This window comes from Mycteria americana, chromosome 3, assembly GCF_035582795.1.
Source record: "Mycteria americana isolate JAX WOST 10 ecotype Jacksonville Zoo and Gardens chromosome 3, USCA_MyAme_1.0, whole genome shotgun sequence".
In the NCBI taxonomy this organism is placed as follows: Eukaryota; Metazoa; Chordata; class Aves; order Ciconiiformes; family Ciconiidae; genus Mycteria; species Mycteria americana.
In genome coordinates, this window is record NC_134367.1 from 50,655,847 (window position 1) to 50,681,936 (window position 26,090).

At 39.8% G+C, this 26,090-nt stretch overlaps 1 protein-coding gene across 5 annotated transcripts in view; it reads right to left on the reverse strand.

The window, feature by feature from the left end:
* The window catches only part of ATG5 (autophagy related 5), a 112,800-nt gene extending 87,597 nt beyond the window's left edge, over positions 1-25,203 (reverse strand). For 2 of the 5 annotated variants that reach the window (XR_012775219.1, XR_012775218.1), the window contains exons 1-5: positions 24,570-25,167; positions 24,058-24,218; positions 16,012-16,139; positions 8,431-8,509; positions 2,322-2,484 (exon numbers count right to left, since the gene is read on the reverse strand). Coding sequence is in view for 3 of the 5 variants with exons in the window: in XM_075498474.1 (XP_075354589.1) it covers positions 2,322-2,484; positions 8,431-8,509; positions 16,012-16,139; positions 24,058-24,165 (478 nt within the window). In the remaining 2 variants the exon portion in view is untranslated. Of the gene's footprint in view, positions 1-2,321; positions 2,485-8,430; positions 8,510-10,668; positions 10,745-16,011; positions 16,140-24,057; positions 24,219-24,569 lie in introns of those variants that run through there. The other 3 variants (XM_075498474.1, XM_075498473.1, XM_075498475.1) reach the window with 3 other exon arrangements.
* Between the last annotated feature and the right edge of the window lie 887 nt (positions 25,204-26,090).

Genomic DNA, 26,090 nt, shown 5'->3' on the forward strand with positions numbered 1-26,090 from the left:
ATTGTTTGAAGTTTCACAGAAAAAAAGGCTGCAGATGTATCATTACTTACAAGGCAGTTATCACAAATGCTACTTTCTTTTCTTTTTTGTGGTCATTCATTCTGTTTCACAAAGAGGTTTAAAATTATTACATCTCAAACGAAAGCCTATAAAAACATACTGAAAGATACAACATGCTTAAAAAGAGTCTTCTTGGTTTCACAAGCTTTTCTTGTTTCTCTTTTATGAAGAGCTGAGAAATTAAAATTAGCATTTGAAAGTATTCAAAAGATTGTTTAAACTTCTCATTTAGGTGTCAGATTCCACAGGTGCGATTTCTCATTAAGTACAGTGAAACCTTCTTGATATCAACCTTGCTAGGCAACCTCTGTTCTTAACATTATAAAGCAAAACAGTAAAAATCTGGTTTCCCAAACTGAAGATACCCTTAGACAAATAATCAACTAAAAGATGGAGCCTAAGGTGAGCACAGAAAGAACACACTGCATTATCTCTTCTCTTACCTTACATATTGAGGGTATCGAGGTTCTATAACTTCTGGCTAAGAAAAGAACCTTAACTCATACCATTTCATTGTGTAGTCAACTCTTCTGCCATTATTATACTCATATGATAGCTCATTGTAGTCATAACTCATGTTAGAGGTCTTTTAGTTTTAATTTTAAAAAGCATTAATAAAAAGAGCACAAAGTGCACTGCTGGGAACACTTGAGGACTGGGACTGAGTGACAGGATTTCTTTTTGCCATAAAGCTAATAATCCTTGAAATAGACAACAAAATTATGCTGGCACACCATTTTGCTTGTCTCGAACGAAACTGCTTGCAAGACAAATATTATTACAGCAGAATACTTTTTTTCACAGAATTATTACAATTGCAGTTTAAATTGACTTGTAACAATGTAAGCTTCAGGGAAATATCTGTTTTTATACCGATTCTGGCTTCCAGTGGACCAGAACTCTTTACATACTGCTAATTCACAAAAGTGAATATATTATCAGTCAGTTTGCTGAGTAATATCTATACAAAACAGAATCTCTCAAGAAGTACTTTGAATTGGACCAGATAAAGTGCAGTTTCTTACCTGATGAATTTTGCCGGTATGTACTGCATCCCTCAAGATCTTACCACTCAAATGGCAAATTAAGTTTATACCTCAATTTCTAACTCTCCCCCAATTAAATAAAAAATAGAAACCAGAGTTTCTAATAAGCACTCAACCTTCAAATTATTACAGGAATACCTTTAATATGAAAGGCAGTACTACTAAACAATAAAAAAAAATTAGAAAACCCACACACTCATTAAATACCCACGTTAAACCCAAACTAATTTGGAACCTCGCTGTCTAAAGCAAACACATGCCTCAAGTCTTCTGGCATTCAAAGCTTCTCCTGTTTCATTTAATTTTCCTTGTAAACATATGGGAAGAACTTAATTCTAACTGTTTAGTATCTTGTATCTCAGCATAGAATAAACACCTTCATGCTTACAGCTTCCATAAAATAAATTTACCAGTAATAATATAATGACAGCTTCAGGAAACGAGGAAAATGCATTGAAAGCGGTGTTACCACCCATTCCAGATAGCAGTTCCTGAAATACTTAGAAAGCTTTTCAACTTACAGGCCTCTAAGAACCATGATAAGAAAGACTAGACGCTAGAAACAAAAAGAAGTTATATTTTGCACTGCAATATAGATTCATGCCATCTGTGCAAAGAACACTAATTATTTTAGAACATTCTGTTCTGAATTATTTTGCTGACTTTTTCAAGTCAATACTTATCTATGCAGAAATCTTTGTGAAAGACATGGTAATATCAGCAATAAAAAAATTAAATTTGGCAGAGGGAAAAGTAAAATTAATAATCTACTGGGCAACTTTTTTGAAAGTTTACCTGTACTGTTTATGAGTGACAATCCTTAAGCATAAACTAGAGGAGACAACCTTTTTTACTTTACAGTCCAAGACAGTTAATACTGAACAACACTTACACCCCAGGTGTCTCCCAAATAAAGACCATCAGTTGCATAAAAGGACACTAGACAATATTTATCTATTTTTATTTTGTTTTGTTGCTAGTTTTGGTTTGTTAAAACAGAGTAATGACCCAACTGAGTTCCTTGAATAACTCAAGCCACATTTGAATTATCACATAAATGGTGCCTTTTTTAAAAAAAAAAAGACCTTTTCTGTGACATTAGACTAAAATTCTGCAGAACAACATTTTATATCCTGTACCATGACTAAGTTTGAAGAAATTATTTATTAGCATGCTACACCTAAATATAATTAATGCTTAATGCATTGTAGTTACCATTCTGTAATCCCATCCACAGTTGCTTATGATCCTTTTTTTGCATCTCATTGATGACTTGACTTTTGTGCTTTAAAGCATCTGCTTCTTTTATACAAGCCATAAAATGAGCTTCAATCACATCCTTAGAATGGCAGTGTAGAAGATCCTTTTCTGGAAAATTCTACAGAGAAAAGATAGATCAAGAGAAATAAATGCATCACACACCTTAGAAGATGAAGAATAAATGATAATTTTAATCAGGTTTATATTTATACAAAAGCACACTGGAATCTACTTATGGAAGAAGGTAACAATCATTCTTTCACTCTGCTGACAAGAAAGGTTTTACAGTGAAAAACATTCCAGGAAAAATAGAAGTTGAACAATTTTCTGTAAAACAAGAAATTACTCTAAATCACCCAACCTCAACTTGATAAATACATTTATTTAAATCAGTGGATGTATTTAGACCCTTACATCCAAAATTCAGGAAATGAAGAGTTTTAACGTGTTTTCAAGCAGATGTTCAATTCTCTAGCAATGAACAGGAGAAAAGGGGGAGAAGTAAGTGACAAGCACCCAATTCCTATTTACTCTCAATGGCAGTTTAGCACCCATTTCTATGCAGGCTTTTGAAAAATGTTTCCTCCAAGTATCATCATCCGCATATATGAACTGTAGCATATATGCCACTTACAAATTTTTCTTTAGAGATACTGGAAATCCTTGTCAGCTCCAACTTTACCTCATATGTGTGTCTATTGCTAGCCCATGTGACTTGATTTCATACCCCTTTTTATTTGGTGAGAGTTGGCGCACTGCATTCAGCATTGCGGGTGCACAGCCACCACTCCTCAGGTAACTTTTATCCCCTCAGGAAATGACAACTCCCTTTCCTAATTCATTTACTAAAGAACTATAGTAGTAAATCTTGTTCAGGTACAAAAAAAAGATTTAGTTGGAAATTAACTAATCAGAAGTTCAGCATTGTATAGATATACAGTTAGGGTTGTTCTTCCTCTAATTTTTCTTTTATCAACACTTAGTATCACTTGCATTTTACAATAATACAAGCATTTAGCATCACAAATTCATGTCTTTAGTTTTCAAAGGTTTAAAAGCCCAGCGTGTTTTATTCCCTCCTTATTCATCTTCTTTTCACAGTTGCTTATGGCCACAGTGCTTTGTCCCCAGAGCCAAACCAGAGTGGCATCATTAGTAGTCCCCTTCATAACAAGAGCTTGCCACATATTTTTATACTTTAATTTGCATCCGTTATTCCACAAGAGGATCTTTCTTCTTAACCCATTACAAATTGGCTACTTAAGAAAGCTTTTGTGAAGGACTGTCAAAGCCATTTTGGAAATACAAGTACATATAACGGGATATTTTTCAAAGGCTTTTACAACATAGTTACAGTCACAGTAGGAGCAATATAATGCTGGAGAAACCCATACCTTCCCTCCTCCACATAAAACCAGGAAAAATAGCAAAGACTGCTTCAAACTACAGGAACTCAAAAGATCCAAAAACCACTAACAGTTGGCAACACGAAAGGGAGCTGGGAATTGCCTTACCTGAAGGAAATTCTGAGGACGAGAATGATAGCTCCCTCCCTCATTAGGTTATTGAAAAGAGTTGGGAATTAAATAATGGAATTTCATAGTGTGACTCCTCCTTATGACAGTGAACCCAGACTCTGGAAACTGTGGATCAAAAGGATGAGTATCTTCCAAAAAACAGAAGTATAAAGGGAAGAGAAGACTGCCAATATCTTTTCAACTGAAGCATACAAGGTTTGGTGTTGAAGTCTCAAAGGGAGTGCTATTGTTACTTAGGACTGATGTATGTAGAGCTGACTAGAAATCTAAGGACAGAGATAAAGCTTTTTTCTCATACGAGGGTGGCCAAGTATAAAGACATTAAAGAGGACAGAACAGAAAGGAAAGTTCTCCTTCTAGGGCAGCCCTCGCTCCCTTTCTCCCCTACAAAGCTGAGTGTCTCAGCATAATTGGGCCCAAGATGAATGGAACACATTACTGGGATTGTTACTCGCCAGCTGACATCTGTATAGGCCTGTAAAAAACTTTTAGGAGTTTAACTTACTTGCTCAAATAAAAAAAGTAAAGTCTGGTAATGAATCCAGAAAAGAGCAGTCAGAAATAGCATAATTCAAGATCAAAAAAGTTCTTTACATGCAAGAATTCAAAGCGAGACATTGGCGTCCCTCAAAAAAAGATGAAGCAGTGGAATGTACCTAATGTCAAGTAATATAGGAACCTAGAAACTGACTTTCACAGTTAAAAGCTGAAGTTTTAGCTAAGTTTATGAAAACAACAGTTTTGTTACAACAACTGTGTGTTACACATATGTTGAAATATATTGAACTGCAGGGTCTTTTTTTGGACATTCCTGTCTTTCTACAGGTAGGCATCTCCCTGCTGACTTTCTTCGAATGAATTTCAAATTACAGGGAATGTCACTCCCTGGGGATGTGTTCCAGACAACATACACAGTGTGGTCTCCAGAATAGCAAGGAGATATTTAAAAGTGGTCAAAGCTAGCTAAGCTAATGGAAAGAATCTAGCCACAGTAGTACAGAGGTGTGGCATGATTCATTTTCTCAGCTTCTAAGGGATAACACTGTGGAAGACTGGAAAACACTCCTATAATATCAGTGCTGTCGACTGTTTTCTTTAGAAGAAAAATACTGACACGTTTTTATGCAGTACTGTGAGTAGAAGCTGAAAAACCTAAACATGAAAGTGATAACTTAGAAAACACTGCTGCATCTACAAGAGGCAGATGAAACAGTCTCACCTACATGAGACTACCAACAGAAAATATGGCATCCCCACTGATTTATAAAGTAGAGCACAGAATAGTAAGTTTTATACTTAAATATAGGACATGTATGCTCATGTTTTTATTTTTGTTTTTTAATTCTACTTGCCTTCTTTCCACTTGAGGAAATAGTGATCAAATGTAAATAACTTTATTCAGTTCCCTGAAGAAAAAGACAATTGTAAACAAGCTTGTAGCCACCCCTGGCTATACAACTATGAGATTTGCAGAAAGTTTTAACAGATCCCATAAGCAGCTTGAATTCAAGTGCTCTTATTGGTGATGTCTTACTCCCTCCATGTTCCATATCTTTGAAAGAAAAGTTATTAAGAGTTGACTCTGATTTTCTTAGAAAGCTCAAGTAGTACTGGTTTTATTTCACATAGTAGTAGACACTTGCAGCATAAACGTGGTCATAAAGAAGTAGGTATCATCTGTACAGACAGGAGCACTAAATGACCTCTCACATAAAACTTCTGAAACATCGCAGGTAATTTCAACAGTCTGGTTTCGTAACTCCATTCCACCCATATTTATCTATTAGTTCTAGTTCACAAAACATATGTTTATACTGCGAGAGTCTAGTTGCATTAGGCCACGTTTGCAGAAAATTACACCAATAATATGGCATTAAAAACCACAAGGAACATATCCAGTGACAGGGGGAGCATCCACGTATTTGTGTTTAGTTACTATCAGTGGTCTTTTTTTCAAAAAAGATTAATTTTAAAAAACCCTCATTTATACTTCTGATTTCCACAATGTCTCCTAGCAGTTCCACAATTTATCCATATGCTACATGGAGAAGTACTTCCTTTTCACTCCATCTGACCCGATTTTGAGCTAAGAAAACCAAGACAGCTGCTGTTATACAAAAACAGATCCTCCTCTACATCAGGTCACGGGTAGAGAGGCAAGCACCAGCAGATAAGAGCTTCAGCAGAGGAAGAAGGTTAGCCTTTCCCCTGGCACACCTGGTTTCCTCTCCTGCTACGATTTCCAGAGCAGTTCACCACCTCATATGTACTGCCCAAAAATCTGGAGAGTTGGTTACCACACTGAGAACATGAATAGTGCTAAGCATGCCACAGAGTAGGATGAGATTAGTTTAACAGGAAGGGATAGAGTTTCCCTCCTGCCCATAAAGTGACACCTGGGTAACAAAAGCAACTTCCCAGACTATGGCTTCTCATGATTCTCAGACCTTAGTACTCTGTTCAAGCTCGTCCTTCTATGACTAATTTAAGGCAAGTGTATTTCAACTTTACTAGAGATGTAAATGCATGTTATTTTATTGCATACCAGAAGTACAAATGAATAAACAGTTTCTTCAATACAAACAATAAATGTGTTTATTATTTGATCTGCATACATAACACAGGAGGACAATTACAAGTATCTGTCAACTTGCAAACTTCTGCTGAACAGCAATGAACTTTTTTCATGTTTTTAACTTTAAACAATGAAAACTGATGGGGGGGGGAAAGTTAAAAAACATTCTTTACAGATGTTCAAGATATCTGTTGTTGACTGCATGCTTTGGTAAAAGAAAGGAGAAAGCCACAACAGCAAAAGTTAAACCCCAGAAAAATCTAACACTGTTCAATTAACCCAAATAAAAGTTATGGCTCTTTGAAGAATAACTACACACAAATTAAAAGAATAATCCAGGCAGGAATCCCACACCTAAACTATGTAGCTGTAAGAAACTAACAATGAAAGTGTCTTCAATATTTTGACGTACTTTGATATATTTCAGTTATGTTTTGACTTTAAGGATTAAGAGGAATTTATTTAAATAAACTTTCAGATTACATCAAAAACAGGAAGAGAGATTAAGCAGGTGCTTAATCCAAGGTGTTATATTTTTAAAAACTAAGTTACATCAGCTTTTAAAATAATACTGCCTTAGCAGTAAATTATTTCTGCTGACCTTTAACATACACCTTTGAGACAAACTTAAATTAGCTGATCCTTTGGCAAGCAGCAATATAAGGACATTAAAGTCAGTTTACATTACTACATGAAATTGAAAAGCACTGTGGTGCTGCAACTTATTTGTCAAGATGGCTCTCCTTTGGGATGGCAACATCCACACACTGCCACTGTTAATCTCTCAGAGCTCTCAGAACATGTAACAATTAAATCATAATTTATGAAACTAGATGCCCTACAGTTTCTTCAAAATACTCTGGAAGTTTCTTCAATCCCAGCTCTCTCTGACATATATCAGACAGAACTGTAGCAATTACAACGGTTTCAAAAACATCCCCAACTTCAGATTCATTCATTCAGTCAGTCATTTTAAAAGTTTTAACATGTGGAAATACATAACATAAGAATGTATGATTTCAGTGCACACTTCCAAAAAGAATCAGACTACTCCTGTTAGCAAGACCTTTCCTAAAACACCTTCAAGAGAAGAACTGAACATTTTCATTCAAGCAACACAACTGCTTACCAGTACACTTTTCATTTCATCTCAGATTTCACACACTAAAGTCAAGCCTATTAACCTAGTGTTTTCCTTTGGATCAGTTTTCCTATTGGATTGTTTCTTTTATAATGGAGAAATTAAAGTTTCAAAGTTAAATACTATGATTTCTAGTTGTGATTTTTACTTCAAAACATACCCGGGATTATTGTCTCAATGCATTTCAGAGTATGGAAGAATCCTGCACCAAAACAAACCCTGCGCAAGTACTCTTCTGAGCAAAGATCAGTAGTGCTATGAAGTCATACCTAGTGGTTTTACAATGTGTAATCAAAATAACGTCTCTCCTGTAACTAAGCTGTGACAAGACCAAACTCATTTCACTCAGTTCTCTAAAGGGGATCCCCATGAAGTACAACAGCATTCCCTGACTTCAAGGATTTCTACAGTATCTCATATCCACGCTCATGTGCCTAAAAGGATGAGCACTTCTCAATCTTCAGTCATCTCAAGCTGACTGAACTACAAACATTATAGAAAGTCCTTCCCTTATATCCACTCAATTGCACTGACATAGTCTCATAACTTATCTTGAAAAACAATTTTGGATTTTCAGATTATAACAGAATCATTTTCAAAGGAAAGTCATTTGAAAGCACATACAATCTCATGGAACACAGCTGTAGATATACAGAAAACTTTAGGTGATTCCTGAAGAATGAACATTCTCCCCTTCAAGTCATACCATTCACTTATTTATAAAATAATTATGAAACCTTTTCCTAGCTTCCAAATTTCTTGTAATCCCACACTCACTTGTTCTTAACTAAAGGTGTATTTCATTTTTACCTTGAAATGCACTGTGATGCTCCAAGGAAGGGCTGTATTTGATGCATGGAGATCAAACAGCAAACCAATTGGGTAATGCCTAAAAATGAAGAGATATTAAATGAGCATAAAAGTTGTGCATTTAATTCTACATATAGCAGTTAACATACCTGCATTTACATGAAAAGAATTAGCTGTTTGACTCCCACAATTAACAGTCATTATTGCTTATTCAGAAAAGTTATACAGGCAGGTATAAATGACTGACAGTTTCTGGCAGAATCAAGGCTGGAATTTATGTGTTCAATATCTGAACCAGTGGTCTCCAAGCTGTGCCCACAAAACACTGCTAGTTTTGCAACAGCATAAGTGGCCTACAGCTGCTCTGTGGTATCCTTCAAAACAGTATTTTTAGTTAAAAAGCTTGATAATGGTAGGAATAGCTGGTCTGACAGAAAAGTATACATGCCTTCAGATATTTAAATGCCATGGGTTTATACCACATTGACCCTTAACATCTCTTCCCTCTCCCACCAGCCTGATGTCATTGTAGAGAATAAGTAATAAAGTGAAAAAATGACATATCTGTAAAAGGGTTGAAAGAGGATAGATCAAGATGAACTCTGTATCTTTACTATCAAATTAAGAAGAATGGAAGGGGAGAAAAAAAGATTAATTGGGAGTTTTGTATTTCAGTGGTATTCTGAATTAAAGGAGTTATACAAAGAAGCTGCTTCCTCCAAATATTCACTTCTGTCTTATAGCTTTGTCTCCTTTAAATTCATTAGAAGATACAGCCTCCAGCAATATAGGGAATATATATCACATACACAAAACTTCCACAGGCACTCTAGGAAGGTCTTTCTCCAATTTTCTCACAAGCAGACACTGGCAAGATTTTTGATAAAATATTTTTTTTCCATTCAGCATGTCAAGCCCCATTCTCTTATCTTTCAAAAATCTTAACTAAAAGAGCCTTACTAGCTTTTCATCCTACAAAGAGATAAACACACACTTAACCGTAAACTCAGTAGCTCCACTGAATTAAATGGGACCAATCACAGGACACAGAGCCAAGCCCGTACTTAAGTTTTGAAAGTCCAGAGAGCAATAACCGAGAGCATTGCTCTAAAAGCACCTGTGCCAAGCCAACTTCCTGACCTGCTAAACCTCTCATACAACAGTGCTTTAGCACCCTCTACGGGTGAGCTAATCCCAAAGCTAAAATAAAGTCACCACAACAGCAAAATAAAACACAAAACAAAAAAACCAGTACAACAATTCTTGAACTTACCTATTGCATTTGTAACTTCTTAAAAGAAAGAATAGGGAGAAATATCAAGAAAGTATCTAGAACTGTGTTTTCCTGACAAAGGGAATAAAGAATATAGATAATGCATATCCAGATTTAGTCCAATTCTCTGCTAATGCTCAAGTTTTTACCACTCAGACTTTTTACTACTGTCTCCCAATCATGTCTTGAGTACTTCAACAGGGAGTCAGCAAGAGTTCCATGAAAGACGGGTATTCCAGGTGAGCTAAGTAACAAAAATCAGATTTCCTTTGATAATTAGATGAACACAAACAATGACTTTCAGTTACTTACAACTTATACAACAAAATATATAGCTAAAAAAAAGTATCAGTTCTTGGCCTACTTCTATATTTTCTACCCAATTTAGATTACAAAATTAAGTTCATGTACTCAAGCTTTCTTCAGTAAAATCCTTGTGCTTTGAACAGTTGATAGATGGTTTTTATTTTGAAAGAGGCCAGCCCTAAATTAATTTTGTTCCATAGCAGAACACATGAGATTAATGAAGACAGTAGACCATGAGAGAAATGGTTTTCTATTCAGAAGTGCAGCCTTCCATGAAGAGTAAAGTTCACAACAGGAATGAAGCAATCCTGAGATATAAGACATGTCCTGCTTCAAATTCCAGTTCTCACACACTGGCATTTAATCTGAAGCCAATAGAAGCCTTAGGTAATGCCTGTACATAATGCTGTGTTTCACTTATTTTTGAGATATAGTTACAAGCATTTTTTAAGAGTCTGGAAACAATAGCACTCCATGTAATAATACTAAAGCTATTCTTTATATTTCCCTCATAATAAAACCTGGTTTCTTAAGCAGGATAGAGAATTAAGGGAGGTACAAAGAGAGAAGTTGAGAAGAAAAGACGACTTGTCAATCTGTACATGGAATAAACCCCCCCCCCCAACATTCCCTCACTCCATTCTTAAGCGTGTGTCTACCTTGTGCTATGAGCCAGCATTCCCTCATTAAAGATCTTGCTTCAGGTGGTACTGCCGCAATGCAGTTTCTGAACTTCTATTTGAAAAACAGGCATTGCAATTAAAGAAATACACAAATGCTCTCTAGAGCCTACAGTAACCAGGAGAATGGGGAAAAAAAAAAAAAGAATTCAAAAACCCAAGAGAGCCTTTAAAGATTTGCTCCCCCCCTCCCTCCTGCAAGAAAAGAGCAAACAAACAGAACAACAGCTAAGGGAAACATCCAGCCCAGAAAGGTATCATTTTGAAAAAATATTATTGGATTGTTGAAATCAAACCGGTCTTAACTAGAGTGGGAGCCAAGGACAGGCGGACTGTGCAGAACTTTCTCAAAGGAAATAATGGGAAAAATATCAAAGAGAAAATGTCTAAGAGACCACAAATCTTTTTTTACAAGTTGCTAGAATAATGATTGGTTCTGGAAAGTCTTCAATCTATAGAAGTCTAACAGCACCTTGTCTTCCAGCCATTGTCAATTTATTACTATTTTTATTATTATACAGAAGGTGGTTTCAGAGTGTGAGAGAAGTCCTGGAAAACACCACATTAAGTACTTAAAATCCTTTTGCAAGTAACAGATGAACAGTAAGGAAAATTAATTACTATTTTTCTAAAAATTTATTTCTGAACCCAGGGCAGAAAGTGACAGCATGAGTCGGTAGGTTGTTTTCAGACCAGAATAATTTACTGTGGTAATTCAGTAAGACATGCCACATGAACTGATAAAACCAGGAAAAAAAAAATCCTAAGTACCCCAGACAGTTCTGGAGCAAAGTGTACCAAGCGGCCAAAATCTGGCGTTCAGGTATTTCTATGAACAAATGTCTCATTGAGGGAAATTTTGGCTGCCTCGGACAATAGTCTCACCTTTTCCTTTACTATTCAGCAAGAAATAAATTTTTCTTAGATCTTTTAAGCAAAAGCTAGCATTTTCAAACAATATTTCAGCTATGCCTGATCAAATGGTGCTTTGACCTTCCACTGATTCTGGATTAGGAAGGGTCAAGCATCCATCCAGTTGGTACTAGAGACACCTGTGCAACTACCAGGGCTAGAGCAAAATCCACAGAAAAGGGACAGAAACTCTGCTGAAGGCCATGTGCAAGTGCTCAAATAGGGTGGTAACAAGCTATAGGGTGTTGTCCCCTAGCATCTGCTGAAGAAACCACCACTGGCACATCAGAGGCCTTCACTCAAGCAGAGCTCCTGAGAGAGGATGCAGCCCTCCAGGTCTCAAGCTGCCAGGAGAGCTTGGGACATCTCCTGAGGGCTGGGGCAAGCAGAGGAAATGTCCTTGCCTAGAGGAGGTGTGCATTAGTGGAGGAGCTATGTCACCACGTTAAGGAGCTGCAGGAGGTCAGTGGGCTGCACAGCATCAGGGAAGATAAAAAGAGATTAATGGCATCTTCACTGCCATCAATGCAGAGATGAGAGCCTGAACTCCCAGCTGCACAGAAAGAGGGTCTGCAGTCATTGAAGTGGTGAATGGAGACTCACAAGATGGGGAAGACTGGAGTCTTGCAGTCTCTGGCAAGAGAAGGGAGGCTCCTTCTCCACCTGCAGCAAGTGCCTCAATGGCACAAGGGGCCGGAAGTTCTGAGGAAGCATCAGAGCAGCCTGAACAGCACATCCACACCAAGAGGAAACAGTCATAGCAGTAGGAGACTCCCTCCTGCAGGGGATAGAGCCCTCCCCCATCTGCCAATCTCACTTGCTACCTGCAGAGGTATGCTGCTTCTTAAGAAGTTGCAAACTGGCGAGGTTTGTCCTGTACTTGGATTACTAGCCCTTGCTGTTCAACCACATGGGCACAAATCCTAAGTGCTGCAAGGGAACCCTTGAGTGTATCAAGGGTGACTATACAGCTCCAGGGCCAAGGTGGCATCTCCACAATTTTGCCATTGAAGGAGAAAGGCTCAGAGGGGCATGAATGCTGGTCAATAGCTGCAGGTCAACAACTGGTCATGCCAGCTGCACAACAAGGACTTGGCTTTTACAGCCACAGGACACTTTGGGGATAACGGACTGCTAGGGAGAGATAAAATCCATCTAAGTGGGGCAAAAGTATCTTTGCCTTCAGGTTGGCCAGCCTGGTGAGGAAAGCTTTAGACCATAAACAACAGGGGTGAGAATACCAACCCACAGACAAGTAGAAATTAATGGACATGGGTAGAAAGCAAGTGGTGAAAGGTGACAGCTACAAGGGAGATCTCAAAGTGATAAAAGAGGGTAGAAGAGAGTCTACTACAAGTGTATGTACATAAATGCACAGAGCTTGGGAAACAAGCAGGAGAAACTAGTGACATAATGCAGTGACATAACTGTGACAGTGTTGGGCTACCTGAGATATGGTGAGACAGCTTGCACAACTGGAATGCTCTTGTGGATGTATGGACACAAGCTGCTCAGGAAAGACAGACAGGGCAGATGAGGGAAGAGGGTTGTCTTCCATGTGAGGGAGCAGCTTAGATGTATGAAATTTAATGGGACAGACAACAGGTTGGTTGAGATCTTGTGGTTCAGAATCAGAGGAGATACTAGTAAGGGCAACGTCATGGTGAGTTTGTTACTCATCATGCAATCCAGGTGAGGAAGTAAAGTCTTCTTTAAATAACTCAAGAAGTTTCTGCATCACAGAAACTGGTTCTTGTTAATCTCTGACATCTGCTGGAAAAGCAACATGGTGGGATACAAGAGGTCACAATTTCTTGATACAGGCATTGTATCATGAACAGAGCTGACCCACAGCTGAATCTGTTACTTACTAACAAGACAAAATAGTTCTGGATGTGACAATCAGTGGCAGCTCCGGCTGCAGTGACCATGAAATGGCAGAGTTCAAGATTCTAGAGAGATTGATAAAGGAGAGTAAGCAGAATGCAGAACTTTGACTTCATTTGCCACTTCCTCCTGGTGCCCCTGCACAGCCACCTCAGATGCATCATTGGACAGAGCTTTCTGTCCCTCACCTGCAGCCAGAGCACTGAACCTATCCTGTAGTTACAGAAATGCAGTTGGAAAAGGAGCCTTCCTCCTGCTGCCAGAAGTCACAAGCTTCCAGCCCTTCCTTATCTTAGGAAACTATTTTCCAATCCAATAACCACAGATTCTGCCTGCATCTCCTTCAAAGCAGTTGTAGGTTTAGGCTCCTGTAGCTGCAGGGTCTCTGAGAAGATTTGATCCATTTCCTTTTGTAGTCTCTGATGATGCACCGTCCGATGACCTCTTCCTGCAGCTCCTTAACTTGGTGACACAGACCCTCCCCCAGCACACACCTCTTGCAGGCAAGGAGACCATCTTCCCCTGCCCCAACAACCTCAGTGGGAGGCCCCCAGGCCCCCATAACTCCAGACCCGGAGAGCTTCATCCTCCTTCAGGAGCTTGGCCTGAGTGCTGCAGACCATGAAGTTGAAACTATGTTTCAGACTTTCTCCAAAATCTCACTGGAAAACAGAAGAGCTGCAGCTGAAGAGAGATACACTACATCCCAACCAGGTATGAAAACACACAGACTGTAAGCAATATGACCTCCCAGTGCAAAGTAAATAATTAGAATAAGCAGTGTTATTAGCAAGTTCTATTTGATTCTGAATGCAGAAGTTGTACTTAAAAAGATTAAGCATTAATGCTCGCTGTTCTTTCTCTACAACCTACTAGCTCAATCTAATTCTCAGTTCTGGTATTTGGGTCTTCCCTGGAACAAGCTTCAGTTCTTTAGGGGGATTACCATTCTCCTAAAATAATGGTTTGCACATAGCACTTTCCTTAGAAAAGCAATTCCACTGAAATCAGCGGAGCTGCTCCTGGTAGAATATGCTTAGATTTTCTGAAAGATCAGAGCCTTCATTAGCAGATCATAATCACACTATTCATTTCATTTCAATGTTCAATAAGTTTACTAACTCTTCACTTAATTTTAGAATTATAATTTATATTTTTACTCTATACCTATATTCTATAATTTTTTTTTTATTCTAGTTTAAACAACATGGTATTTGAAAACTTACAGAAAATACAGATCTGTTTTTGGTTGAAGTAAAAAGCCTCTCTTCCCTTTCTTGTTACAACTTCAGTGAAAACTTATAAAGTTTCCTCCCATTATCTACCTAAGATTATGAACACACTGGGACAAACTTGGTACCCTGCTGTTTATTTAGACAGTATCCATGACTCAAGGTCACTATGGCATACCAAGAAACCAATCATTGTTAGATTTCAGATATTTTAAATAGAAGTCTAAAGCTGGTTTTGCCAGCCAGTTTTGAAAAAGTGAAAAAAGCTAGTTTTTATGCTTTTCTGTTTACATATTTTCAAGGTTTACACTAGGTTGGTCTCAAAGGAACAAAAGACTAGAAGAGATATATTGCATCACCAAGTCTAAAGGGCCTCCATGATGTGATGCTTGCCAATCACAAGACAATGCAGGTTCAAGAAGCTAAAAACAGTCACTGGTAGTTTTCTTTCCTATTATGATACAGGAAACAGAGAGATAAAATCTCTTCAGCATTCAAAATACTAAATACTTTCTGGAGAGCTGATACTATCTACACAGAGCTAGCAAACACTGCAGCTCTCAGAATACTTCCTTTCAAACTCTTTATGGCAGAAATAGAAAGAAACAAAATCTGATTAACAGTATTTATGAAAACTAAGTAAATGAAACAATGTCAGTCTGATTCCCCAAACTCTTAGGAAAAAAAAAAAGATACTTTTAATAGACCATATGACAGAACAAAAATAGAATCAACAGCAATTAGTTCAATAAAGTTGAACTAATTGAATTCAACAAGAGCTGGTGTGTCAGTATTAGACTATCTGTTTTACAGTACAAGCACACATCACACCGGTGAAAAGTGAAGGTTACGCACATGTTTTGTTATTTTTAAGCATATATCCTGCTGGCATTCAGACTCCAGAAATAATACTTCCTATCTGTGTTATCAGGCATCTTTTAAGAAGTGGAATAAGCTAAATAAAAATTTATTTGGTGATTCTACTGCAAGAAACAGTAAAGCCAAAGACACAGGCATTTTGTGTTACAGTAACAACTAGAACAAAAACAACAGGTGCAGCACAACCTCTGCCTTATACATATAGTAAGTACAAGCCAAATAATCAAAAATATGTTCAACATTAAACCTTCTTCTGTTTTTCCCAAAAAACATGCTTTTCTTACCCTCCTCCTCTTTTGCCATCTTTGAAACCCAATGGAGTGATTAGTTTAGGAAAAGTACTGACACTGGCTGAACTTGATAACTCTTTACATGATAAATTGAGTAAAGGTACAAAGTTAAACAAACTCACCATTTCAGTGGTGTACCTTCATATTCAAACCATATTTCACTAACTTCCTCTTGTCTCATAACTTTCTGAAAGTGTTTCTTCACTTTGTCTGTTACCAGTGTCAAGTAGCTTATCCTTGGCAAAAGCAACTGAAAGAAAAAAATTATAGAAGCTTTAAGTATACATAAAATTTACTAAATTAATAAAAATCTGTAACAAGTATGTGTTTTTATAACCAAAATTCAGTTAGCATTCTTTTTTCCCCCTCTTTAAGGCAGGATGTCTTTTAGACAGTTTACTTTTTAATGGTCAATGAAAGGCTATAAAATTATGTACTCAGAAGATGCAGAATAGCAGTATCCAATACACTAACACAAAAAAAGTGTAAAAAAATACATTCTTGATGCTTTCGATGTGGTGGGAGGGAGAAGAGGGGAATTTAACTTCTGTATTTAAGTAGACCAAAGAATGAAGTTTTTAACCTTTTTCATATGAACAGATAGGAGCATTTTCTAACTTCTTATTGAATATAATGAGCAACTGTTTATCACCTATTATTTCAAAATGGAAATTCCCACAAAATTAAAAAAGAAAAAAGAATGGAAACTAGCTGCTTAAGGGTTTGGTTTCCAAGTGCGTTTTGTATTTCCAATAGCTGGTAATTTCCATTTTCTTTGCACTGGGTTTGCCAATTCAACATGTTAGTCAAGGCTACTATGATTCTTCCACTATTTAACCTTTGCCCAGCAACTACACTCAGAAAAAAACCTGTCAATATGTTATCAGTTGAAACAAGACACCTTCTTACAGCTTTCTGGTATACTATCTTTTTTTTTTTTTCTCTCTCAAGTGTAATGTTATGCACTATCCAAAACAGAATGCTGTGTTATTTATATTTGCAACCCCTCCCTTTTTTTTTTTTTAAAGTCTCATGACTCGTAAGAGTGGTTAAGCAGACTGCATCAACCAGTGTACTGACTGACAACTGTATAGCACATTTACTTAAGATGAATCAGTCCGTAAGCTTTAACGAACAATGCCTTTCAGTACCCCAATGAGAAAAGAATTAACCTCCCTGTAAAATTACATTTAGCTTTGGAGCAGACGTTTTAAATGAATCCTATTCATCCTGTAACGTTAATTTCATTTCGTAATTATTAATAAAATAGACGGGTCTAAGGAGTAAATAGAAAGAAATTACATTTTGCATATTTAGAGAAAGAGAAACATTCATTTTCCAATGTTGCTCGTAACCAATGTTGTTTCTTAAAATAGTTTCTTTACAGTGGATGGATAATGCTAGGCCTTAAGTGAATGTCTATGGTACAGACATCCCAAACTATGTAAGGGTATATTCTGCCTGACAGAAAACTTGATCTCTGCTGTAACATTCTTACAGAATCTCCCCAACAATTAGACCACACTTTGATATATAAATTAGACAATATTTTGGCCATGATACTAGAATTTATTTATAAATATCAGATTCACAAAGAAGTAGTATGGAGAGTAAATCAAGAGTAAGTTCTTATGAAAGAGAATGGATTTGTCCTTTAGATAATGCTGCATTAGGTTACTAATCAGCATACATTTGTGAAACAACTAAATTTTAGGATTATATAAAACTACAAAAGATCAAGACTCACCACCATCACAGTCATCAAGTCAGTTAACACTTGATCTTTTATGTACCATATGGTTTTCTTTTTCCATCTGTTGCTCTTATTACCATCATCATATTGTTTCTACCTTCTTTCATAGGAGTCTAATTCAGCAAGGTAATTAAACACAGCCTTCAGTTTTAAAAGGTGAACAATCTCAATAAATTCAATGAAGTCATGTACGCACTCAAGTGAGAATTGTTTGGTACCTCAATGATTTGAATGACAATATAATCTTATTCTTTATTAACCTAATTCCACATATCTACACTGATTGTTCCTGAGACAATATAGGCCAGGCTATTCCAACAAAACCCAAATATTTTTGGTAATAATTCCACATTATTTCTGTGTGATATTTACAGTTAAATTAATGCTGGTATATTCTGATATGAGACCTATTTGGACTGCTACAAAAGCCAATTTTCAGCGTGCTGCATGTGGCACAGCCATGCGGAATTCACAAATATATTAAAGCATTATTGATTGCAACAGTGGTTGACATAACCCTTTAAACTGCACAACTGACTTCATCTGTAAAATATTTTACTGCAGTTTCTACTACAGAAGAACAATGCAGTTTCTGGTTCAACATAATTAGAGATCACATACAATGACCAAACAGCATTTAACTGAATTTAACAGAACATGGCCAGCAATCCCAACGGGCCTCTTTGGAGTACAAAACCCAACAGTTAATCAGGTTAACAGGGACTGCCTGTTTTTCAGAGATGCTGAGCATTTGCAGCACCTACTGAACTCTTTTTTCAGTCTTCCCACCTCTTCTACCTTGCTGCAGTCTTCCCCTTCCATGGGAGACATGAAAGGATCCAATTCTATCTCTTTTCTAGCTTTAATTATCCTAGAGATTTACAAGTATACTAAATCTGTTAAGCAAGACCTTTAAAAGCATAGTTTAAAGACATTTTCATTTTGTTACCCCTTTTAATATCCCTTCTCTACTAGTTGTCTACACTCAGCGAAAGACACCAGTCGACACAAAACATTTTTACTCGAAAAATCCTGTAATTTTTAAATGCTATTACTGAGTATTTCCAGAAGAAAGGTAGTAAAAAAAAAATTTAAAAAAAACCTTAATGTATTTAACTATATGCTAGGCTTTAGTCAATCTCTCTGACAACAGAATCACATTCATTGTTTTAGATGCCTCTATATGAAAACTGGAATTCTACACAGCAGTTCACCTTCTAGGCTATTAGACACTCACAAGCTTCTCTAACACTTCAGCCATGTGGCAAGGAGCCTTCCTTTTAGGCAAACCCGTGTTCACCAGAATGACCCCTCTCCCACAAACTTTTGCTACCGACTCCTAAATGAGCCCGTGCAGACCAATGAGGCTATACCCTTTCATCCTTTGGTTACCCTACAGCAGTACTTCCAGATGTTGGGAATGAACGGCCATGATTCAGTGATAAGAGTAATTCCTGGTTTAGGGCTGTAATACCTAATTAAGAAAAAAACCCACATGATCAAATGACAAGACATACTAATCCAAGTTAAACTCATTCCACTAGATCAGATTTGCTCAATTGCCTTTTTTTTTTTTGACAAATAACCTTCTATCAGCAGACTTTGTGCTAAAGGTTAGAACAATGCTATGAAAATCAAACACATCCAACAATGCAAGTAACGTAACAACTGCAACCTGAATGTAGGACTGATAAATCACTACATAATAAGCTAAAAGACAGAATGCCCATCATAAATTAAACGACCTACAGTACTGCATGGGCAAATATGCAGACAAGGTAGTATCAAAGTTCTTAATGAATAGACTGAGTGCATATTTAGCACAGATTCAATAGTTACCAATTTAAATAGTGCATGAGAGAAAATAACTAATAGGAAAGTGCATGATATAATGCATAAGGAATTAAACAGAAGAGAATCCCAGTTTTGATTCAAGTTATCTGGCAACTGACTCTGCCATGCTGCCTGCTGATCAATGGCAGATGAGTATAATGCTTGCCGCTCACTATGCTGCCTAACAAAGAACCCTGAATGAAAAACCCCACTTTTAGTTGAGCTTTGTGGCTCAGAAGGAGCCACATTGTCTTGTCCCCTAGAAAGGACGGACTTGTAAGAAGATTCAAGAGAAGTTTAAAGCAGTTAGTGGATGAATTGCTTTTAAGTGTCAAGACCAAGTAAGAATTCCTGAAATGTTAAAGTAAGGCTGGGTGCCTTTCCCTCCAGCAATCAGTTGTGTAACCTTTCTCCCACTCAGTATAAAAACAAAAAGCTGGCATAAACTCCCTCAAAGCAGTCAGAGTACATGGTATAAAGCCAAGCAGATGTTCACGACCTGTTGGGATCAGACTGACCATTGCAACAGTAATGAAGGCAAGATAAACAAATCGCTCAGTACTAACAGTTATAAAAATACCATTTGAGAACGTGAAAAAACCCTAAAATTCATATTCACATCTGAATTCTTAAGTCAATGGCCATACCCAATGTAATTATTTAATCCTTTTAAAATAATCAACTGCTTTTGATATGATTTCTATCGCTAGCTTTGAAAGAAATTTGTGAGAAACATGCACACAATTCATAAACGCTCAGCTTAAACCAAAATAGCCACACAAAACTGATGGGGGGGCAGGGCAAACAAGTAAGATTAGGAGTTCTCCTCATTAAATTAAGAGAACAAAAGTAAATCTCCAAATACATTACCAGGCAGAATAAATCCTACTAGGCTAGAACATGCCATCCTCAAAATTACACAAGCCGCAACACCTCCCTTTTGCGTATTGTGTATTGCTACAGTATTTAATCACAATAACCAGGAATGCTTTCTGTAGAGGTTAAATGAAGTGCAAGGAACACCTAATACCTAAGTAAATGCTTGCAATACATATCTGTGTAAAAAAAGTACCTCTCCAGCCACCTCCACAGGTTTTCTTGCAAAGCAAAACACCATTTTACATGCAAAACAGATTATAAAACAGAAAAATTATAGATTTAGCAGGAACTGGACTGGTCTGATCACCAACGCATCCAGGATGAAGAAACAAAGCATCCTAATGTGGAATGGCTTCACATTGCTCACTATTATAGATCTCTTAATAAAACAACCCTTCTGACACTGAGGAAGCTTAAAGAGTGGCCCAGTAAAGGCTAGTCCCTTGGGCAGAGTATCATTCTAAGACTGCCTTCTGCTGTAATTTTGTTCTTTACACCTGACAAATCTCAGCCAATGAGTACTCTGCTTCCTGGACACATTTTATTTCTAACTGTTGTTTGCACCAAGAGACAGACAGTACACCATTTTAAAATAAAAATCATAACAATTTTAGGACTAGGGAAAAATCAGATAGTTCAGCAGCAAAGGTAGTTCAACCTAGCTGTTCCTAATGACGCTTCCACTCCAAACACAAGCATCTGTAGGAAACACTCCAAAGAAACTGACGTGTCTGTTTCCAGTGTAACTCTGCAGAAACCTGCCTGGCTTGACTACAGGAAGAAATAGGACAGTGTTTAACCTGAGCTGCTTAGTCTTGATGTCACTACCCTTTCCCAAAGATAGACAAGCTCATTTTAAATTAGCTCTGCTAGCCCCATGCAGCATCATAATGTGATACATACATGCATCACTCCTGTGCGGTGCTAATACATCTAACAGACAAGGGTCCCCTGCCACACCACTCACAACAAACTGAAATCCATCACACAGATTCCAGGTAGTTTTTCTAACCCCTCACCCTCCAGGCCTGTGTCTTCCTCCATCTTCATAAAGCAAGTTCCTCAGAGCAGAAGCGTTTTTCCCCTCTTAACATAACGATGCCCAGTATTTCCTTCCCATGCAGCCTTCCCATTTATGGAAGGCAGTATGTAATACAGAGATTATATCCATATTAACAGGTACTGAGGTGTGATAAGAGGAGACCTGTAAAGCTGAACAGCTGGTGCCAAGGGCTGGGAATGTTCACTACATATACTTTTGTACTCCAATTTTGGGGATTTTGATGTTTTTTATACTTCAACTTAGCTCCAGTTTGATCCCATACACTAAATGCCCATTAGCAGCTGAAGCACATCTTCTGTTTCAGCTTCACGTGAAAATGATTCAGCTTGTGGGCTACAGGACTGCTGTGTGATGCAAACCTGGGCACAGTAAGTGGAAAGAATGAAGACTTGCTTCAAAAATGCACTCCAGATCTGAACAAAAACATTAGTGTAGGTGCACTCTGAAACCATGAGAACTAAACTATTATTTCAAACCTTGATTGCTATTCTACCTTTTACTATCATAAATCCTTGGTCCCTTCAAGAAGCAAAGCTATATTATCAGCTCCAACATGACCTGAAAAAGGAAGAAGCTAACATTTTAGAACTGTGATCCGAGAATAACCGCATCTTGCGGAAATAGAGAATTAAGCCTTGAGAATTTCTGTGCACACTTTAAACAGAGTAAATAAAAGAAACCCTACCAGCTTAAAACTATCTCCTTGGCTTAGAAAGTTGGCCACACCGTGAAGACAACATGGTTTCAGGGCTTCCATGCTGATGTTAAACAGATCAAGACTGCATGTCTCTATACTTAAACTCATACCTTTCATGTAACTTGTAGTAGTCACCTTAGCATTAGTATCAAGGCTTGTTGAAGTCTTAGGCCCCAAGAACTTTCACCTAGATCCACCGACCATGCACTGAAGTTTTACTTGGCTACATGAAGGAAGGCCCCCAAAACTGGTGCAAACCAGAACGATAAGGAGGCTTCAACCTTAGCAGAAGCTGCGATCTTAGAGATAAGAGAAGAATCGGCCCGCCTAGAGACAATGAAAGGGCCCAACGAAGAACAGGAAGACCCCAGACCCTGATACTACTATTGGTCTGAACTGTCTCCCGAGGGGAGGGGAATTTAGATTCTAAGGATATAATTACCCAGGGATTTCTTTGTTCTGGGTCCCTCTCCAGAGGCACCCAGCTCCAGCTGTTTTCACCACTGTACCAATAAATTCATCTGGCGTACGTCCTATTGGAGACTCTGCTTCGGGAAACCTAGGGTCGAGCCAGAGGGGAGAGGAAGCACCCGAGAGTGAGAGTGTGTGTGAGCAAGGAGTCAAAAAGGGGCACCTGTTAGCTCAGTGGAGCTGCCCGCTGCGAAGGGACTCAGGTCCTGGCAGTTAAAGTCTCGGGTGGTGTGTGAATGCTCGGGCAGCAGCTTCTCCTTTAACATAACTCTTATACAATATATACATATATATTTTAAATCATATTTATGTATAAAAATATATAGAATTTAAAGTCTGAGACTTCTAGATAGCTCAAATGCATTTGACAATAGGTCAACCACATGAAGTAAAAGTGCTTCTGTTTTACCAGTGGTGAAACTAAAGCATAGAAAGGTAAGTAATATCATCGCTGAACGAAAAGCATTAATGACTTGTTAGGTTTTGAAAACCCACTGAACACACATGTAAATCAGAAACTGGTGACATAAAGTTGCTATTAAACACAGAAGAAAAAAAATATTTCTACCTAGTAATATTTTCAAAAAGAGTAGAATGGAATATAACAAGATTTAAGGATTTCAGAATCACATGAAAACTCATAGTACAAGATTTTCCTCCCACATACTTGTTGCATTTCAAATTTAAGTTTCACTGAATCAGCTAACGATAGATTTGATAATTGATAGATTTGATCTATCAATCAAATATCTATTCGGTGCTGAAAGGATGAAAACTGCTGAGCACACTATAAATAAGTATCACAGGATTATAGAAGGCCCTTCCAGTTTACAACTCAAATACAACTATCTCACCCTCATTTTTATCATCAGCTAGCAATCCAGTTCAGGAACTGTACTGTTAAGATATCATAGCTGCTTTTCCTACATGCGAGCTAGATCTCTCATGGCTGCTAGCATTTAAAGAAGAGAAAATGAGCAGAAAAAGTCCACGAGCAGAAATACTGGAGCCAGTGTTCATTATGAGTTTGTGTTACACAGGTGACTGATCTTAGTGTTTAAGATTGCACAAAGCTCTGACTGAAGTTATTTCTGTAGCAAGGTAACATACCAGTTCTCTCCCTTCTTCTGGTCATCATCTAAGAACATACAAACTCACCATGAGTACACATAGAGCCTCCTCCTTTTAGCTACTTATTTGTTGACCTTTTCATATTTTTTTTTTAATATCTTAACTATCTGTGATAAGTTTATCTCACTGGTGAAACAAGCTTAAAGTTTTGAACCTGCTGAGAAGAGAGGTGAATCACACAGAGTGGTCATATGGTTGACTTTCAGAACATACCAGGAATAAGAAGAAAAAAGTTGGGTTTTTTTTTTTCCACAACATGTAGTAGCACATATGATGAGAATGAAGAAAACAAACGTAAACTATGGCATTGGACTATCTGTGACTACCTTCGTTATACTCACATAGTAAGGTTCAGCTTCCCTTTCAGTTATCTCATCCTGATACAGAGTGAAACAGGTTGGTATTCGCCCAAACCACACATCTCGAAGTACATCTTTGTCATCTGTCATTCTTCCAATGGATAGTGAAGCACATGTAGATCACTTTGTTTCTTCAGCTAGAACTGTAACCCCGTTCCCCCCAAAAGAAACAAGTCAGCATGACTGCAAATAAAATACATCTTGTTAAAGGTTCTCCCGTAACTATGCTCCTGCAAGCATGATCAACACTGTCACCGAGACAATAAATGCACCACTTTGTACAAAGAATGGGATGAGTTAAGGCCTCTGAGTTAACACTTTTCCAACTACAAACACATGGTGGATGATGAGTAAATGAGCATTTTCTAAGCCTGCATCACGCCCCAACTGTAAAGGCAAAGGGACCTTTCCCGTTACCACCTTGCAGTCACCCCGCCGCTCCCACACCCCCCTGAGGCCCCGGCTTTACCGCGGGCGAGCGGCCCCGCACGCACGGGCAGCCAGCAGAGCCGGTGTCCGCAGACAAGCAGGAGGACGGGCAGCGGCGGGGACGACGAAGCGAGCAGGTCTCTCGCCGGCGGGGCCGCCGGCCGGCCCGGGGGTGTCACCGAGGCCCCAGGACGGGCCCCAGCACCGTCCACCGCCGCGCTAAGACCCTGGGGCGAGACCCTGGGGCAACCCCCTGGCCCGACGCCCGCCAGCAGGTTCGGGGCGGCGGCCGCCCCCGGCGCCCGCAGCAGCGGCCCGGCCAGGCCCGGCGGGGTCCCCTTCCCTCCCAGGCGGCCGCCCGAGGTGAATCAGCAGCGCACGGCGCGGCAGCGCTCCGCCGCACCGGGCCGGACCGAGGAACGCTGCAGCGGCGGCCCCCAGCGTGCTCTCCCCGGGCAACGGCAAGGCCGGGGGGCGGGCCGCAACGGCCCCGCCCCAGCCCGCCGGAGGCGAGCGGCCTCCCCCGAGAAGACGGTCGACCCCGGGCAGCCCCGCCGAGGAGGGCGGGAGCGGCTGTGGGGAGCGGGGACAGCCGTTACCTCAGTCGCGACCCGCGCCACCTGCCCGCGGGCGGGGGTGCGGCGCGCCAGGCAGGAACTGAACCGCGGCCCCGCCCCCGCCTCAGCCCCGCCCCCGTCCCGCCCCCAGGCGCACGCGCTATCCGCCGCGGGGCTTCCGCCCGGCTCCCGGTGGGCGAGCTCCGGCGCCCCCCCGCCCCCAGCCGGCGCCGGAAGCCGGAAGCGGGGCGGAGGGTGGAGGCGGTGACCGGGAGGGGCGTGGCGGGGGCGTGGCGGTCTCTGGGCGGGAAGGAGGCGGAGGCGGGGCCTTGGGGCGGCCCGCGGCAGGGGCCCGCCCGCGGCGGCGGCGGCGGCGGCGGCGGCGGCGGCGGCGGCGGCGGCGGCGGCGGCTCCTCCTCCCGGGCAGCGCGGTCGCGGTGGGAAGGAGCCGGTCCCGCAGCTGCCCCCCTGCGAGGAGGCGGCCGGCCGTGCTTCCCGAGTGCGCTGCTGGAGCTGCAGCGGCAGGGCCGCAGGCGGGGGGTCGCTGGGCTGCAGCTGTGACCTGGCCTGGGCCTGGGCCCGGGCCCGGGCCCAAGCCCGCTCCTGAGGCGGCAGCGGAGTCGCTCAGCCGATAGGCCGCGCTTCCGCCAGCGCGCAGGAGCCAGCGAAGCTGAGTGCTGAAAGTTTTGGGTGCTCACGGGTTTAAATGCTCTTCCGAGGATTTTGAGCACAATCGAACCACCTAAGCTCTCTGTTCTCTCTTACCGATTGTTCTCTTTTCCTGTTCTTTATGTAGGAGACTTTGTACGCCATGATTTTATACCGCGATCAGAGGAGGGTGAGGAGCGTGTGCTGCCACCGGGGACAGCTCATACATACCCAAGCATCACGCTGGGTCAGTTTTTATCGGCCCAATGGGGGCAAGTTCGCAGTGAATTCCATCTCCGCATTTTAAAGAACATCTCCTGCAATTCTGTCACTCTGCAAATCCCCGTCTCGATGTCCTACAGCTGTAGGAGTGAACAGGAA